Genomic DNA, 17,279 nt, shown 5'->3' with positions numbered 1-17,279 from the left:
CAAATAAAATGAGGAAAAAATACAGCCCAGAGAATTTTAGCTGTAATTCTCAAGTGAGTAAAAGGTTACAGTGAAACTGAAGCTACAGACAACATAAATGCAACATAATTTTAATGTAACATACAGCATACACCTTGTTATCATTAAAATTACATCCCATTTCACAGCAATTTAGGAACAAAGCAACCAGAAAAGCACAAGAGACTGACACTCTCCCTCAGTCTTTGTGTTACTCACTATAGAGCATCATAGTTTAGATTTCAAAACATACTCTAAACCCAGAAAAAAGGGGATAGATTTTTGGCTTATATAATTAGTCACTGAGATTGAGGTGGCATACACAAGGGTATTGTGGATCAGAATCAGTCCATCTCGCATGGCTTCTTCTCCATTCTACAGGACTGTGTGATCATACAGCACAAAAACAAAAAGTTAAAAGACAGAATGCGATCAAATGAAAAGCCTTCAAGCTCAAAATCATAGCACTGGTTGTGCCCAAGGTGAAACGGAGTGTGAGCAAAATTGAGATTCTATAACTTCCACAAAACTCATACAGAGAAGAATTATGTGAAATGGAAAAAAAAAAAAGTAAAAATAAAACCTCACAGTTGTAAGTCAACCATGTGCTGTTCAAAGTCACACAGATACACACCGTTTACTGTACTTGAATGCAGTTGTATTTTTGAAAGGGCAACACCACCAAGGGCTCTGCTTCCTCTTGTCCCCCTACAATGTATAGTTTGGGCTTTAACAAATTAGCTTTTGATTTTATGCGGTATGTCAGTATGAATATTTCCCATAATGCAAGGTATCATCCCATTGGATCCAAAAGCTTTATTGAAACAGAGCTAGTTTTGCGTAGCTTTCTCAACTGCACAAGGAATTACACAAACAAATGTGTTACAGAGACAAAGACCCTTCAGTTTTGACATTTAACCCTGTAACCTGACAAGTCCATCTGCATACTGGAACTGGTCACTGTTTTCATACTCTAGCATGTCAAGAGCAACCTCACAGCTCTCCTTGACAACACGTTCTTGGTCTCCACGGTAACGCTTTAGCACATCAAGACACTCTTCTTTGCCAATGGAGCCAAGAGCCTCAGCTGCCTCATGCCGGACCATGGGGTTCTCGCCGGAAAGCTCCAAAACTGAACGCAGGGCAGGGACCGCTGCAGGGTGCTGCATCTGACCCAGGACATAGCCGATCTCATGACGGAACAGAGCACTCGAGCACTTCAGGCCTGGAGACAAAGATGGGTTTTTTTGTTACTTCTGCATCCTACTTGGACTCTCATTTTACTCATCAGTTTTGCCCTGAAGTAGAGATTTAACCAGTCAGTCACAGTTTACTCTATTCTTTGTTTTCATCTCTGCTGGTTGGCCTGCTGTTGTGGCGGTCCTTGATGTTATTTAGCTGCCACTAATGTGCCACTAGTTTCACCTCCAGCTCCACTGCAGTAGTGTACAATCTCTTCATGGACGGAATGAATGGCATCTTGTTCTGCTCTGCAGTCTAGTTGAGATTGGTGTAGCAGCACATGAAACAATTCTCAACCTTCTGCAGGTTCTCATTGCTATGGCCCCCTGGCTCAAAGTGGATCTCTTGGATAACAGAACAAGGGCTACTGTCAGTTCAAGACTGTGGAGTTTGAGATCGTCCGGACAAGTGGCTCCAGAGAGGCAGCTAAATGACATTATGGACCGCCACAATATCAGCCTGAAAAGCCTGCAGGTAATGAAACATGAGACAGAACCAAGCTACTGATGGGATGGATCAGGGCGTTCTAGTTGCAGTGACTGAAATTGTGAAATGAAATGTTTAATTATAGCATCTCTTTATGACAAGATCTCAACAATTCCTCTGAAAAATCAGATAATGTTGAATAAAGATTGTCAACAAAGTGAAATTGACAGATCACCTGACCCTATATGAAATATAAAAAAATTCAGCAAAAATGATCAAACTTGTTTCTTTCCACTGAAAAGTTTCACAGATTGATTACTGAATAAAACCAAGGTGCAATCTGATAGTTGTCTGTGGCTAAAAAAATAATTTTTAAAAAAACAAACTACGTCGGCCACGCAGAAATCATGAAAGGCACCCATCACTGGTAATGAAAATAGGGATGGTTCAATCTGATCCGCTGGATCGATATCAAGTTCGATCCAGGCCAAAATTACTGGATCGAGCATCGGAGTTTTTTTATTAGAACTCGTTCGATCCGATCCATAAGCCTAATCTATCTCATATATCCTCATCTTCACTTTTCATGACATGCCGTAACACAGACGAGCTGCCATGGTTGCCATGTGCCCGTGTTTTTGTCACGTGAGCAGAGAGTGAACAGAAGCCTGCAGAGCTGGTCATGTCTGCTGTGTGGAATTAGTATATGCGAACGAAGGAGAAAAGTAAAATAGCTGAGTGCAACGTTTGTAAAATGAGTGAATGAGCAAGGGGTGGCAGCAAAACCGGACATTTTAACACAACAAACTTAATAAAGCATCTGCAGAAGCAGCATGGAAAGCAGTACGGAGACTTTTCACAGGCGAGTGCAAAACAAAAAGTGAGCCGCGGCAGCCATCGTTGCAGGAAGCACTACAGAAGAGTACAAAACTCGCTCCAACGCCAAAATATAACACAGACAATTGTCGAGTTCATTTTTCTGGATGACCAACCACCTTGTGTGGTGGAAAATGTGGGTTGTAGTATTTTTTGACCGCCCCCTTCGTGTGAACGCGTACGCCTTATGTTTCACTCTGTGGCCACTTGATGGCTTTTCTGTTGCAAGTTTACTGTTTTTTGTTGTTGCTCTACATGTAGCATGAACTGGATCTTTTTGGTCACCGATTGCAATTCAGTCCACAGATAGCTAAATTTAAAACTGAAGTCAAAACACAAAAAAGACCAAAAGTTACCAGATCTTAAATTAGAGTTTGGCTTTTTAATGACTGCAGTGACGCTGTAATAAACTGTTAAGTGTCACAGCCTACCATCTCCCAGTGCCAGCACAGCCTCCTCAGTGCCCAGGTTACGCAGAGCAAACATGGCACGGTAGCGTTCAAAGAGAGGCAGACTTTGATCCAACAGAACAGAGCGCAGCTCTGACACGTCCTTCCGTTCTGCTGGAGGGGCTGGGTCTACAGAGCAGTACGGGTTCTTATCTGCATCCTCCAGCTGTTTCTCTCCTCCACTCTGCAGCCATTCAAGCCGACGAACAGCCAACTGACATGTCTCTGCAACCTGTAGAGATTTAAGGGATGGGAGTTGTAAATTAGCTCTATGCTATACACTCTATATGTAATGCATCGGTTCTATGTGTCCCATGATAATCGCATGGTCCCTGGTTAAATAAATTAATAAAGTACCGTAATAAAAAATAAAATATTCATTTTTTTTGCCTGATACATGCGTTTTGTTTCAGATTTTCTGATGTGTCTTTGCTTATACAAGGAGCCAAGACTAAAGCACAGCCACAACCCGACCAAGCACAGGGGAAACACATTGGTCTCGTCTCATCGGCTTCTCTAACATTTATTTTCTTGCCGTATCAGGCTTCTAGTGCCTTAATGACTGTCAAAACCCACTATGACATACAGAGATAAGATGTTGCGGTTTTATGCTCACACTTCTTGCTCTATCAAAATTTTTTCATCCATTTTCTATTGAGGTAGTGGAGCTTTCAGTTATATGTGACAAAGATACTTAGAGCAACAGAATGCCACTCTCCATTAGCTGTCAGCTCAGTTATATTGAGGTTATACTGAACTGAACTTTACCTACAATAAATCACTACTGTGAGTTTACAAAGGACAAAAAAATGCAACTTTACATACCCTAAAATAAATATAATCCCTTAAAATTAATCAAACAAAAATAAAAGCACAATTTGTAGTGTTCCTTTGCATATTTTTTAAAATGGGGTTACAATGTGAATATGGTGCACTGTTTGTGTATCTACTATGTGGTAGTCACAGCCTGTTGTGCTTTGTGTCATGCTCCTACCTCTATCACAGGATCTTGACTGTACTCTTTCAGAAGGTCCAGAACCACAAAATCACCAATTGCTCCCAGGGCCTCCCCTACAGAGACACAGAATGTCAGAGACAGGTACAGCACTGTTACTGTAGTTCTCATCTGTATTTGTTTCCTGAGTAGTTTAATTATTCAAGCGAGTGCAGGGTTGATTCAAAACAAGTCCATTTTTTGGCCTTAAGTACTGCTGCTTGCAGTTGTGTTTGTGTTTCATGGGACTAAATCAGGCTACAGGCTACTAAATACAACAGTGCTGAGGCATTCATTTGTGGTCTTTGAGTGCCCTCTACTGGCACCTCAACATTACAGGTTAAATAACAGCTTCTTCCTTTACAAGTATTAAACTGTACATCTTGTTGGTCGTCTGCATTAATAAGGTGATACTAATAATGTGTTCCTACGGTGTATGTGTGTTTGGCAGTGAGTTGAGTCTTTTCATCCCCATACTACCTCAGCACATTTTTACCTGCTTCATGCCTGACCATCGGTTCCTGCTGTGTGTCTCTCAGAACAGCTGTCAAAGTTGGAATCGCCCGTCGGTCCTGCATCTGTCCCAGGCAGTAGGCCAATTCATGCTTCAGCAGGGCTGATTCATCACTGAAGGCCTTGCTGATCCATTCGATAGCTTCAGGACCTGACACACACAGTACAGTTCAAGCTAAAGTTAACACAGTGCAAGACATGACGCAGATTTTCTAAAGCATTCATCTAGAAGACTGATTTTCTGGGGAATATTTGAAAACATGCTACACAGTCATGAACAAAGGTTTACATAAACTTGTAAAGACTGTGGATTTCATGGCAGTCTTGGCTTTCCAATTATTCCAACGACTCTTTAATTTTCTGTAATGGAATGCCTGAAACACATGTCTTTGACAAACACGCATACACACGCATGTCTGGTTCTGCTATTCCCGTGGGGACATACCATTGACTCCCATTCATATCTAACCCCTAACCCTTACCCTAACCCAGACCAAAACAATGCCTAACCCTAAAGAAACATTTTTGCACTTTTACTTTTTTCAGTAACAACATCATGACCAAGAAAACACTGTTTCCCCTGTGGGGACCTCATTTTTGGTCCCCACCAAGATAGCAGAAACAGGTACACACACACAGACACACAGACACACACACACACAGTATACTATAGATCCTCTGGAAATATGGCAAAATATACTCGTTCAAATAACAACTGTAATTATCACTTTTCGTGATGCAGAAAGTTGTGTTAGCCAGATTTTCTTAGTAGCATGAACTCATATCTTCTTGTCACTGATGACAATTGTCTACAGCTGCTGATTTCTGAGTTAATTTAAATAGGGCCCAGCTGAAACACTCATTAGACTAAGCCACAAACACAACAGGGGGAAAGTCTGAGTATTAGAGTAAAGATCTAAAGAAGCAAATCACTAACTTGAACAAGTCAGGACAGTCACTTGGAGCCATTTCAAAGCAGCTACAGATCCCAAAATCATCCATGCCAATAATTCTTTGTAATTACAAAGTACATTACACAGTCGTGTCATTGCCACAGTCCGGAAGAAAACACAAACTATCACCTGCTGCTGAGAGACAACTGGTCAGGATGGTGAAGAGTTAACCAATAACCCCCCAAAAAACAGGTCTACAGTGAATTAGAAGCTGCTCTAACACAGGAGTCAGTGTCCACATTCAAGTATGTTTTACATCATCATGGAAGTAGAAGGTGTCGCGCTAGAAGGAAGACCTTCCTCTTAAAGTGACAACTAAATGCTTGACTAAAGTTTGCTGCGGATCACATGGACAAAGAAAAGGCTTTCTGGAGGAAAGTTCTGTGGTCAGATGAAGCACAAAATTAGCAATTTCACCACAAAGATCAGAAAAAGAAGAAAAGTTGAAGCCTTTAACCCCAAGAACACCGAACCTACTATCAAGCATGGTGGTAGGAGTATTATGCTCTGGGGCTGTCTTGCTGCCAGTGGAACTGGAGCTTCACACAAAGTAAATTGAATAATAAAGAAAGAGGAATACCTCCACATTCTTCGGGAAAACTTAGAATCATGAGGAGAAGGTTGGGTCTTTGATGTAGTTGGGTGTTACAAGATAATGACCCTAAACACACAAGTTTGAAACGAATGCCTAACTTAGGCTAGAAATAAAGTATTAGACTGGCCTTTCCAAAGTCTTGACTAAAATTACATTGAGAACCCGTGGACTTTGCTGAAGAAACAAATCTGTTCACAAAGCTAACAAAGTAAGTTTGACTGTACCAACTCTGTCAAAAGGAGTGGTCAAAGACACAACTAGAAGTTTGCTAGAAGCTTGTAGACGAATATCAAAAGTACCCAATTTTGATCCAGCAGATTCTGTCGTATTTCAAGAAGACCTGTAATAAATCTGTGAAAGAACCAATGTGCAAGATTGTTCTAGTGACAAAGATCTATGTGTTTCAATTACTCCATCATAGAAAATGCAGAGTTGTAGTAGGAGTTTACAGGAAACTCAAGACTTCACAAGTGCATGCAAAGTTTTGCTCATTACTTTAGCTGTAAGTCATTGCAAACGTAATACATAACCAGAACAAGTTCAATTTTAAAATGACGTAATTTTCTGTGAGTGAGTATAACAAGAAACACTGCTGATTTTATTTTTGCTGTTGGCCAGCATCTGACTGGCTTAGCTCAAGTTTTGAATAGGCCCTGCTAAACCTTAAGTAGGAATGGTTAAAACAACTTTGTGCTAATCTAGCCCTGACTACTGTGCCATAGCAAGCACAGGTTAAGCTGAGAAATGCTCCACACTGTACATCAAGCTAAATTAACTATCAAGTTTATTACCCCATAGAGTGAAAGCAATTTTAACACAAGTAGCCAAAATATAGCCCAAATATAGAAAAGTTGCATTGTCTAACTGCCACCTAATAATGAATCTATTAAGGGGTTAAAATGAAAGCCAACACAGTATCAGGGACAGAGTTTATGTAAATAAGATAATATGAATTTGAAACACTAATATGCTTCTTTTGGAAAACTCAACATGGTCATGGAAGTGTCAGTGTTTTGTGAATATTTACCTCCCAGGTTTCTCAGGGTGAATAAAGCTCTGAACCGCTGGGTCAGGTCCTGTCCAGGGTCCACCAGAATCTGTCCTATTGCTGCCACCTGCTCCAAGCTAGCCATACTAGGAGAGACAGACAGCACTGTGTATTACCACTACTCACGTGCAACATTTCCCAGCTTCTACCCAATCTCTTTATTTTAGCTCCCTCTATTTCAACCAATTCAGTTTGAATATTCCAAACTCACGTGCTGAATGAAAATATTGAAATAATTCTATTGCATAATATTAAAACACTTTAAAATAACTGAAAAAATGAAAATATTTTTTAATACATTTGCAGAAAAAAACAAAAAGAAATATTCTCTCTGTCATTTATTTCTATGTTATTTTAAAAGTGCTTTCTAATCAAATTAATAAAACGCTTGCAAGATCAATCATCGGTTGCATTCTTTAAAACAGCTCAGAAAAAAATTGAATAACTGAAAAAAAATTCAAATTGAATCACATAATTTGAATTTGTTTTTATTAAATTGAAATTGTATTCAAATAAGCTTAATAATAAACCTAATGCAATAGCTTTAATTGAATTGTATTCCTCTGAATTTGTGTTTAAACCTCACAGAAAATTCAACTCAATACTTTAGGTTTTCACAATTCAAATGCACTTCATGAAATGTAGATTCAATCTCTGTCATACATGCAACTTGCTGATATCAAAAAAGGTAAGATTTTTCTCCCCCAGATATATTTATTCCTACTCATGGTGTCTGTGAAAGATGGCAAACTTTGATGCCACTGCTTCTCTAAGATGACGATAAAAACTAAACAATGAGCAGAAATTCTATACTTCACATACACCAACTCATACGAAAAGTTCAAAAATCTCACCTCTCATCTTCATTGCTGTACCTTTAAAAGGGGCACTTTCTAAACACCATTTAGTTTCAGCTTAGAAATAAAATGATTTGGTGCCTTTCTGTTTAATTTGAGTTGAGTGCCATCAGGTTAGGGAAAAAAACTAAATAGGCGAGTTTCAACAGCTAGCAGTAAACATAGTTATAGTTATAATGAAGTCTGATGTTTAAATCCTATTTACTTAACACATCCCTGCACTGTTCAGGTGACTAGACATAACCAGTAGTGTGTGAATCCTGCAGTAGAATATTGTAATAGAGTGCTTTGACTTCTGATAGTCAGTAATTTAGCCTTTTGCAGGCAGCTGAAGCAAAGTCAAGCCTATTGCTCTTAAAGTATAAACACCCAGTAATCAGATTACAGTAACACTGACATCTGACCGGAGAGGTCGGATGATTATTCTTTCACTGCTTCTCATCACAACTGTCTGTAGTTCACCTCTCTCCTTAAAATCCTTCATTCGGTGATACAGAACTAATGTTTGGACTCCAGTGCTGTTTTTTTAATTCCAGTTCAAGCACAGAAGATCCATTACTTTAGACAGGTTAATTACTTCAGATGGCCATTATTATCGAATATAAAATGTAAAAATGCTCACGTTAGCCTCCTTGCTGTTTTGGGTAGCTAACTAATGAGGGATCAAGTTACAGAACACAAACTTTACTTCCCTAAAAATCTGAAATGATGATTTGGTGTCAGGTGCAGGCCTCCATATCAAGGATCCACCAGCAGTGACCATATCCTGGAGATTTTAAGGTACACTTTGTACAGCAGCAGGAGGAGGAGACGTCCTCTGTGTTTATATACTGCAGATGTCAACTGGCTGATCGAGCTCTGTGAATCTGTGCTCGATTACTTTTCCTCAGTGATCCGGTTTGTGAAAACCAAATGTAGAGTTGAATTTTGAGGATTAAATTCAAGAATACAGTTTCCATTTAAGAAATACAATCTCAAATTATGTGAATGAAATTCTAATTTTTGTTTAAATTACTCAAGTTGAGACGCACAAATTCAAATCTAAATCATTTCAGTTTAGTTTCAGGTGGCACAAACCTCTGCCCATACATGTGTTTTTCTTATGTCCAGCCAGTTTACCACACTTCAAGTCATGAACAAAAGCCCAAGTTTAGAAATCACAGTTTAACACTGCTCCCAATCAGGGCCAAAATGTTGCAGTTATCACCAGCTGAACCACTAGTATAACCAACCGCAGCATAAATGCATATCCATTGCAAAAGCCTGCTATATTGCATATCAAGTAAACAGGATTGCTTTAGTTAGTTTAATAAAATCTACTGACACTGCCCTGTGGCTCTGTAACCCTCAACCAACTCAACAAATTCATAGTCTAGTTGATCATGTTTTAGTTGATTCAATGTTAATAAGGATAGTTTCATACTGCAACATAACCATGCCATGACAAATCTATTTAAAAGTTCAGATCAAATAACAATACCATTACTAATGCCAATAATAAAAAAAATAACAGCAAGAGAGATCATATTCCTTCCATATTACCATCTCCTCATTGGCTCCCTGGAAAAAGTCAGAATACAAATAAAATCCTTCTCATCACATAAAAGCTGTTAATGTCCACCATATGTTACAGACCTTACAGCACCATACTATCCTAGCAGAGCACACAGCTATTAGACTACAGGCTCATGTGCATTTCCTAGAGTTTCTAAAAACGGAAAGGAGCTTCAGGTTTTTGCTCAGATGTTACTGGCCTCACCTGTCTCAACCCAAACAGTCAAGGCAGATGCTGACCTTGCCTTAGCCTGGTTCTGCTGGAGGTTTCTTACTGCTAAAGGAGTGGTTTTGTTCCTTCTACTATCAACAAGGAGTTGCTACGGGGAGTCACTTGGATTTATTCAGTTACTTTCTACAATTTTGTATGGTCCTGACCTTAAAATGTATAATACCTTAGAAGGACATGTTGGGAATTGGCCCAACATAAAGAAAACTGAACTGAATTATTATTAGTTTTATGCTAAAAGCAAGGAACAAGTGCTACTGCTATGATTCTAATCAGCTAAACACATTGGATACTAGAAACTAAGACGTACATAATGAATTGAGTTCACTTGAGTTCCATCCTGTTGGTGTTGTGACAAGTTGAAGGTGTTTCGTGTGGTTGACAGCCCATACCTCCAGCCACGTTTCAGGCCGTACGGTGTTCCTGCTGGAACTGCAGCTGAAGCTACAAAACACCACTCAGCTGTTGGTAGTGGTTAGCTAACCGAGTCAAACCTCGTCTTTCACCAGCTAAACACTAACCACACCCATACCACGGAGAATTCACAAACACAATATAGGACGGTGAGAACAGTAGCAGCTGGTGGAGAGCCATGCTTACCTTCAGAATGTAGAGATGTTCCGCACCGTTCCGTCTGGGCTCCGCCATAGACCACACCACACACACGCCGTTACTTCTTCTTCTTCTCTCAGGTTTATCGGCCTTTAGCAGACAATCAAGTTCTACATTACCGCCACCGACTGGTCTGGAGGGTAAGGTGGTGATCATTCATCCATCCATCAATCCTTCTTCTTCTTCTTTTTGTTTAATGGCAGTTGGCACGCAACTTTAGGTGCATTACCGCCACCTTCTGGAATGGAGTGTGGGGCAGGAAGGCCCCAGCAGCCCTTAAACCCTCTCTCTTAAACCTGTTCTTTCCATAAATAAAAGCAATGCTCTAGCAACATGTTTCAAAGATAAATTACTCAAAATTTCCCTGACCTCGAATTTAATTTTACTATCACAGACTTTCCTCTTGAATACTCTTCTCTGCTGCTGAAACTTGGGGCAATAAATCAATTCATGTTCAACATTCTCCTCCACTCTACAGCATTCACATTCCCCTGTATTATGCTTTCCAATAATTCTCAGAGTGCTATTCAGCCCTGTGTGCCCGAGTCTTAATCGTGACAAGACATCCTCCTCTTTCCGGCCTAAACAGCTGTGTTCTCCTAAATTCCCCTCTACACTTCTTTGAATGGAGTAATAAAAGCAACCTTTCAAGCAGGTATCCCATTGTCTCTGCCATTTCTTCTTCATTCGTTCTTTAACTATTGTTTTAACTTCAGATCTACTATACTTCATGGGAAAGTCAATTACATTTTTAGCAGCCCCTCTTTTTGCATACTTGTCTGCTAACTCATTTCCATCCACTCCTATATGTGCCGGAACCCACAAAATAATAACTTGCTTGCCTTGTCTCCCTAGCCTATAACTAACTTGACCAATTTCACATATAATATCTTGTCTTGCCTCAGATTTCAAATTTTTAACACTTATTGCTGCACTGCTGGAGTCAGTTGCAATCACAGTTCTTTCTTTTCCATTATCCTCTGTCCAGTTTAATGCCAGCAATATTGCTGACAATTCCCCGGTGTACACTGATAACTTGTCGCTTGTTCTTTTATTAATAGCAATGCCTAATTCAGGAATAACAAAGGACACTCCAACCTGACCTGTAAGTGACCTTGACGCATCAGTATAAATTACCAAATCATTTGAATAAACATAAGAAATATACCCATTAACAGAACCACTATTACACTTCTTTTCCAATAAGCTTAGATCCACCTTTATTTCTGTCAGTAACCATGGAGGAGTAAGAGAAATTGAAACCGTTGGACTTATTTCAAGTTGATCTATTCCGGACTCTTGTGTCATGCTTTCTATTACCCATCCAAAGCTATTAATCTGCACCTTCTCTTTTTCCTGACTTGGCTGCAACACGTTCAACACCGGATGACTTTGTCTATGTCCCTGTAAGTTAGCCCAGTAAGTCAGAGCTAATTGCATCCTTCTAAAATCTAATGGCATCTCTCCCATCTCCACTTGAATGGCATCTACTGGGGTTGTTTTCATTGCTCCACAGCATAACCTCAATGCAAGACTCTGAACAACTTCCAACTTTTTCAGGTTGGTCTTGGCAGCTGAACTGTAAACTACACAACCATAATCTATCACTGATCTGACCATAGCAATATAAATTGCTTTAAGACAATTCTGGCTAGCTCCCCAGTCCCGACCCCTCAAACATCTCATAATATTTATCACCTTCTTACATTTTTCCACCACTTTACTAATGTGCAACACCCATGTTAGCCTTGGATCAAACCATATACCCAAATACTTAAATTCACTTACTTTTTCTAAATTCACCCCATACAGTTTAACATTTACTTGATCAACCTTTTTTCGTGTAAAAAACATTGTTTTTGTCTTACTGACAGAAAATCTAAAACCCCACCTTATAGTCCATTCCTCCACTTTGTGTATAGCTTGCTGCATTTTACTCACAATAAAGTTAATATTTTTACCCCTTTTCCACATTACTCCATCATCTGCAAAAAGAGAACATCCTACATAACCTTCAACATTACAAAATATTTCATTTATCATAACACTAAATAACACAGAGCTTACTACACTACCTTGAGGTGTGCCGTTTTCTACATCATACTTAGCACTAAAATCTTTCCCCACTCGCACTAAAATTTTTCTTTCACTTAAAAAACTTTTCACCCATCCCAACATCTTCCCACGGATTCCCATCTGATGCAACCTTATGATTAGCCCCTCCCTCCACATCATATCATATGCTTTCTCCACATCAAAGAAAATAGCAATCACACTCTCCTTATTCACTTGGGCCTTCCTAATTTCATGTTCCAAAATAACCACAGGATCCAAAGTACCCCTCCCCTTCCTAAACCCATACTGATGGTTTTTAAGTAACTCATACTTTTCTAAAAAGTAACAAAGTCTGTCATTGACCATTTTCTCCATCAATTTACCCACATGGGAGGTCAGTGCAATAGGCCTATAACTCTCAGCTGAACAAGGATCCTTACCTGGCTTACAGATTGGTATAACTACAGCTTCCTTCCATTGTTCAGGCAAATAGCCCTCTATCCACACTTTATTATACAGAACAAGCAAAAAATTCTTACATTTACCACTAAGATTCTTTAGCATACTGTAACTAACTTCATCTTTCCCAGGAGTTGTTTTACCACACTTGCTTAACGCGTCATTTAGCTCCTTCATTGTGAATTCTGTATTAATCACACTATCAGTGCCCCCTACATTCTCAAACATATTAGTATGACTCCCCACAGTCTCCTCTCTTGCTCTCTTCTCCTCTAAACTTAGATTACTACTGCTATGAACTTTTACAAAATGTTTAGCTAACAGCTCTGCTTTATCTGAATTTCTAACAACCGTCTGCTCACCATTTTTCATTACTGGGTAGTTATAACTTTTATAAATTCCTGACATTCTTTTAATTGTTCATCCATCAATCCATTCTCTATACACCGCTTTATCCTCACTAGGGTCTCGGGGGTGTTGATCCTCTGTAGGGAAATTGCAGAGATTCAACTGCTGGAAATAGAATAGAATAGAATAGAATAGAATAGAATAGAATAGAATAGAATAGAATAGAATAGAATAGAATAGAATAGAATAGCCTTTATTGTCATTGTACCAGGTACAACGAGATTAGGATACCAGTTCCCGTTTGGTGTCAAAGCAAAAAAACAGCAATAAACAGTAACAATTTAAAAAGAACAATAAATATATATACACAAGGGCATAAATGCAATAGCAGCATGAGTCTTTCAGGTCCCGAAGGAATGCGAGTGTTAAAGGTTGTTCGGTGGTCGATGTCGTCGGTATTTGTGTGGATGGAGGGGGTCAACGGGTTCAACTGGCTCTGTGATTGTTGACTACAGTGATAGCTCTTTGGTAGAAGCTATTTCTGAGTCTGCTTGTTCTGGTTTTGTGTGACCTGTACCGTCGACCGGATGGCAGCAGGTCAAACAGATGGTTACCGGGGTGGAATGGGTCGTTGATGATGTTGCCAGCTCTGCTGAGCTGAGGTAGCGAGAGTTGGCGATGTCCTCCAGGCTGAGCAGAGAGCAGCCAGTGATCTTCTGGGCCGTGCAGATGACCCTCTGCAGCACTCTCCTGTTTTCTGCTGAGCACTCCGCGTACCACGCCGTGATGCAGTATAGCCCAGGATGCTCTCTATGGTGGCTCTGTAGAAGGTAACCAGCAGCTTCTTCTCCAGGTTGTTTTTCCTGAGCACTCTCAGAAAGTGGAGTCGCTGCTGAGCCTTCTTCACCACCATTTTGGTGTTGGAAGTCCAGGACAGATCATCAGAGATCTGCACACCCAGGAATTTTGTGGAGTGAATCCTTTCCACACAGATCCCACTGATGTAGAGTGGGGGCGGGTCTGCTCTGCCCTTCCTGAAGTCAAAGATGAGTTCTTTTGTTTTGGTGGTGTTCAGCTGAAGGTTGTTGACTGAACACCATGCAGTCAGTCTGTTGACCTCATCTCTGTAGTCGGTCTCATCCCCTCCTGAGATGAGTCCAACCACGGTGGTGTCGTCTGCGAACTTTATGATGGTGTTCGAGAGATGGGTTGGGGAGCAGTCAGATGTGTAGAGTGTGAACAGGAGGGGACTCAAAACACACCCTTGTGGGGAGCCGGTGCTGAGTGTGATGGTGCTGGACAGATGGGGTCCAAGTCTGACAGCCTGGGGTCGGTTTGTCAGAAAGTCTTTGATCCAGAGGCAGATGGAGGTGGAAAGACCCAGGTTCGATAGTTTCTGGACCAGGATCTCCGGGATGATGTGGTTGAATGCTGAGCTGAAGTCTAGGAAAAGCATCCTTACGGAGCTTCCCCGGTGCTCCAGATGGCTCAGCGTGGTGTGGAGCGCTTTAGTGATAGCGTCTTCGGTAGATCGGTTTGCCCTGTAGGCAAACTGGTGGGGGTCCAAGGCAGGAGGTAAGCTGGTCCTAATGTGCTGGCAGACCAGTCTATTCAAGGTACCAAGTTTCATGCTGTTAGCTTAAATGAAAAAAATGAACACATCACTTACAATTTGGTGCAAATCACCTGAACTCTATACAAGAGAGAAGGTAGAGGTTGGAAAACATTGAACACAATCTAATTCAATGTTCCAAATAATGAAGACTGGACTGGAATTAAGAGTGAAGAAGGGTGGACCTCAAGAAGGGTATCAGAAATCCTAAATATCTGTGAAAAGTGTAATACAATGTGGAGAGATTTGAAGGAGCAGTGAGCAAGAAAAGTCAAGGTTCTTTGAGATAAGAGATAAGATAAGATAATGCTTTATTGCTCCCCACATTTATAGCAGCAATAAGCACAATAATAATAATAATAATAATAATAATAACATTTATAGGGACGAAAATTGAAAATGAATAAATACTGTATTAATACACTGTAGACAGCAGCAATACATGGGACCTGCGATAGCGCCCCTTCTTGCAGGATGGAGGTCTCAGTCTGCTGCTGAAGGAGCTGCTTAAAAACCCCACAGTCACATGCAGTGGGTGAGAGGGATTGTCTATGATGGATGTGAGCTTGGCCGACATCCTCCTCTCACCCTCTATGGAGTCCAGAACCACCCTCCTGACCAGTGTGTTCAGTTTCTTTCTGTTCCTCAGCAGACCATTGCATAGAAAAGATTGCCATAAACCATCCGGAGCAGAGTCCTGCACACTCCAAAAGACCCCAGTCTCCTCAGCAGGCGGAGACAACTTTCAAAAAGAACTTGAAAAAAGAAGGTACAGTTGTTTATGTATTTATTTTATTTTCAAATAAGTTTTGCACTCACATTTCCTTATTAATCTCCAAGACTCAAAAGGTCTTGGTCCTAGTTACACAGAGCCAGATCTGGACACTAACAACAGTTAAGTTGATGATCTCGTAAACATGCTGTGTCCTCTGTTCAAAAGTCATATTCATAAGGTCAGTTTGTTATTGTTTACAACATTACTCACTCAGTTTTTCAAGTTGTATTATTCTCTTAGTGTCTGCATTGTAGATTGTTTAGTGCTGTACAGTTTGATTTCTCTTTGTGTTATTGCTACGGTATTTTAATTAATTTTTATGCTCTCTGTACCGATCTGTGTATTGTAACGTTATTCCGCAGTTAATACAATGAGTTTGAAGAAGACAACGCAGCAAAAAGAAGCAGGATTTCGAAGAGGCCATCTTCCCCCAGGCCGCAGGGGGCGCTGTCGGAAGATCCGACGGCCATCTCACAGTGGCGCTGTTTCCAAGTAATAGTTCCGGTGCATTGCAGTGGCAATGTAAGTGTTTTTGTTAGTTGTATGAAAGATTTCGTCAAAGATAAAACCAGTCGATTGATACCTGATTTTACATTAAGGCGCAGCAGGTCGCTGTAACAGAAATCCAGCATGGATATCCCCAATCCCCCGAAGGTGAGCAGCGTTTTCTGGTGTTCATTGAACGTTAGTTAGCACTCATGCCACCACATGCTAAACTGCTAACAGTACCAATGTATTTAGCATTTTTAAAATATTTTTACGATAACAAAAGTCTCTCAATTTCAGTCTAGGGTTTAGCACACACATTTGCGCCTAAGCAGTGTCACTAGTAGCATGAGAATAGTTTGGAAACACAGAAGAAACATTAGTTGTGGTTTAGAGCTTTTCGTTGTTTTAAAGTTAGCTGACTTTGGCGGCTGTTCGCTCTGCCCAGAGGTAAGTACTTAGCCAATGTTTGAAAACAGGATCAAAATACAGTTAAATCTGTTTTAAACATATTTCCATTAATCTGTTCTGACTGACTTTGTGAAAAATATCCTAAAAGATTGGGGGAAGATTGCGTTTGTGGCTAATTTGGAAAAGTTAGCAGGACTGAGACACGAAGCTAACAATTTGATGGAGAGGAGTGCATGTCTGAATGAAGATTTATTAGATAGGACTTAGGAACGTTTCTGTATCACTTTGAACACACCACAAATCCAAACTACATCTACCTTAAAGACACGCACAATCCATACTTATCAACAGTTCTTGGAATTATGTGAAGTTATTTGTTATTTGTTGGTATTAAATATGTGTAGCATCAAACAGCAGTAGGATCCACATGAGCATCTCCAAAGCAAGAGAATTGGGCACATTTTTAAGCAGCAGTGTCTTTATTATTAGCTTTTAAATTATCCTTGACATGGAACCAGAATCTAAGAGCAAGTCACACTGCCCTCATTTTCCCATCAGACAGATGAGCTGTTACACACAGTCACAGTTTTAGCATTTTATTAGTTTCCATTTAGTCTTTTGTTTGTTACTACATCATTTGGTCTACTGTCCAGTCTCAGGTATATGGCAAATATCGCACACATCCCGTGGCTCTGTTGATCACTCTGGTGGGTGTGTCTGAATAAAGCAGTGGGGAAAGTTGATGTAGAAGTGACCAATGTCTGAAC

General features: G+C 40.2%; 1 protein-coding gene across 1 annotated transcript; it reads right to left on the bottom strand.

Annotated features, from left to right (window-relative positions):
• Window positions 1-94: 94 nt before the first annotated feature.
• Window positions 95-10,498, bottom strand: dohh (deoxyhypusine hydroxylase/monooxygenase). Its single transcript, XM_051946954.1, has 6 exons — window positions 10,355-10,498; window positions 7,094-7,200; window positions 4,502-4,669; window positions 4,006-4,082; window positions 2,994-3,243; window positions 95-1,243 (listed from the first exon to the last, which is right to left on the bottom strand). Exons 2-6 carry the CDS (start codon window positions 7,197-7,199, stop codon window positions 933-935), a joined length of 912 nt encoding a protein of 303 aa, XP_051802914.1. The 5' UTR covers window position 7,200; window positions 10,355-10,498; the 3' UTR covers window positions 95-932.
• Window positions 10,499-17,279: the final 6,781 nt, after the last annotated feature.

The sequence above is a fragment of the Acanthochromis polyacanthus genome, chromosome 4, assembly GCF_021347895.1.
Source record: "Acanthochromis polyacanthus isolate Apoly-LR-REF ecotype Palm Island chromosome 4, KAUST_Apoly_ChrSc, whole genome shotgun sequence".
Classification (NCBI taxonomy): domain Eukaryota; kingdom Metazoa; phylum Chordata; class Actinopteri; family Pomacentridae; genus Acanthochromis; species Acanthochromis polyacanthus.
Note: the sequence above shows the minus strand (reverse complement) of the source record. Positions and strands in the feature narration are given on the sequence as shown.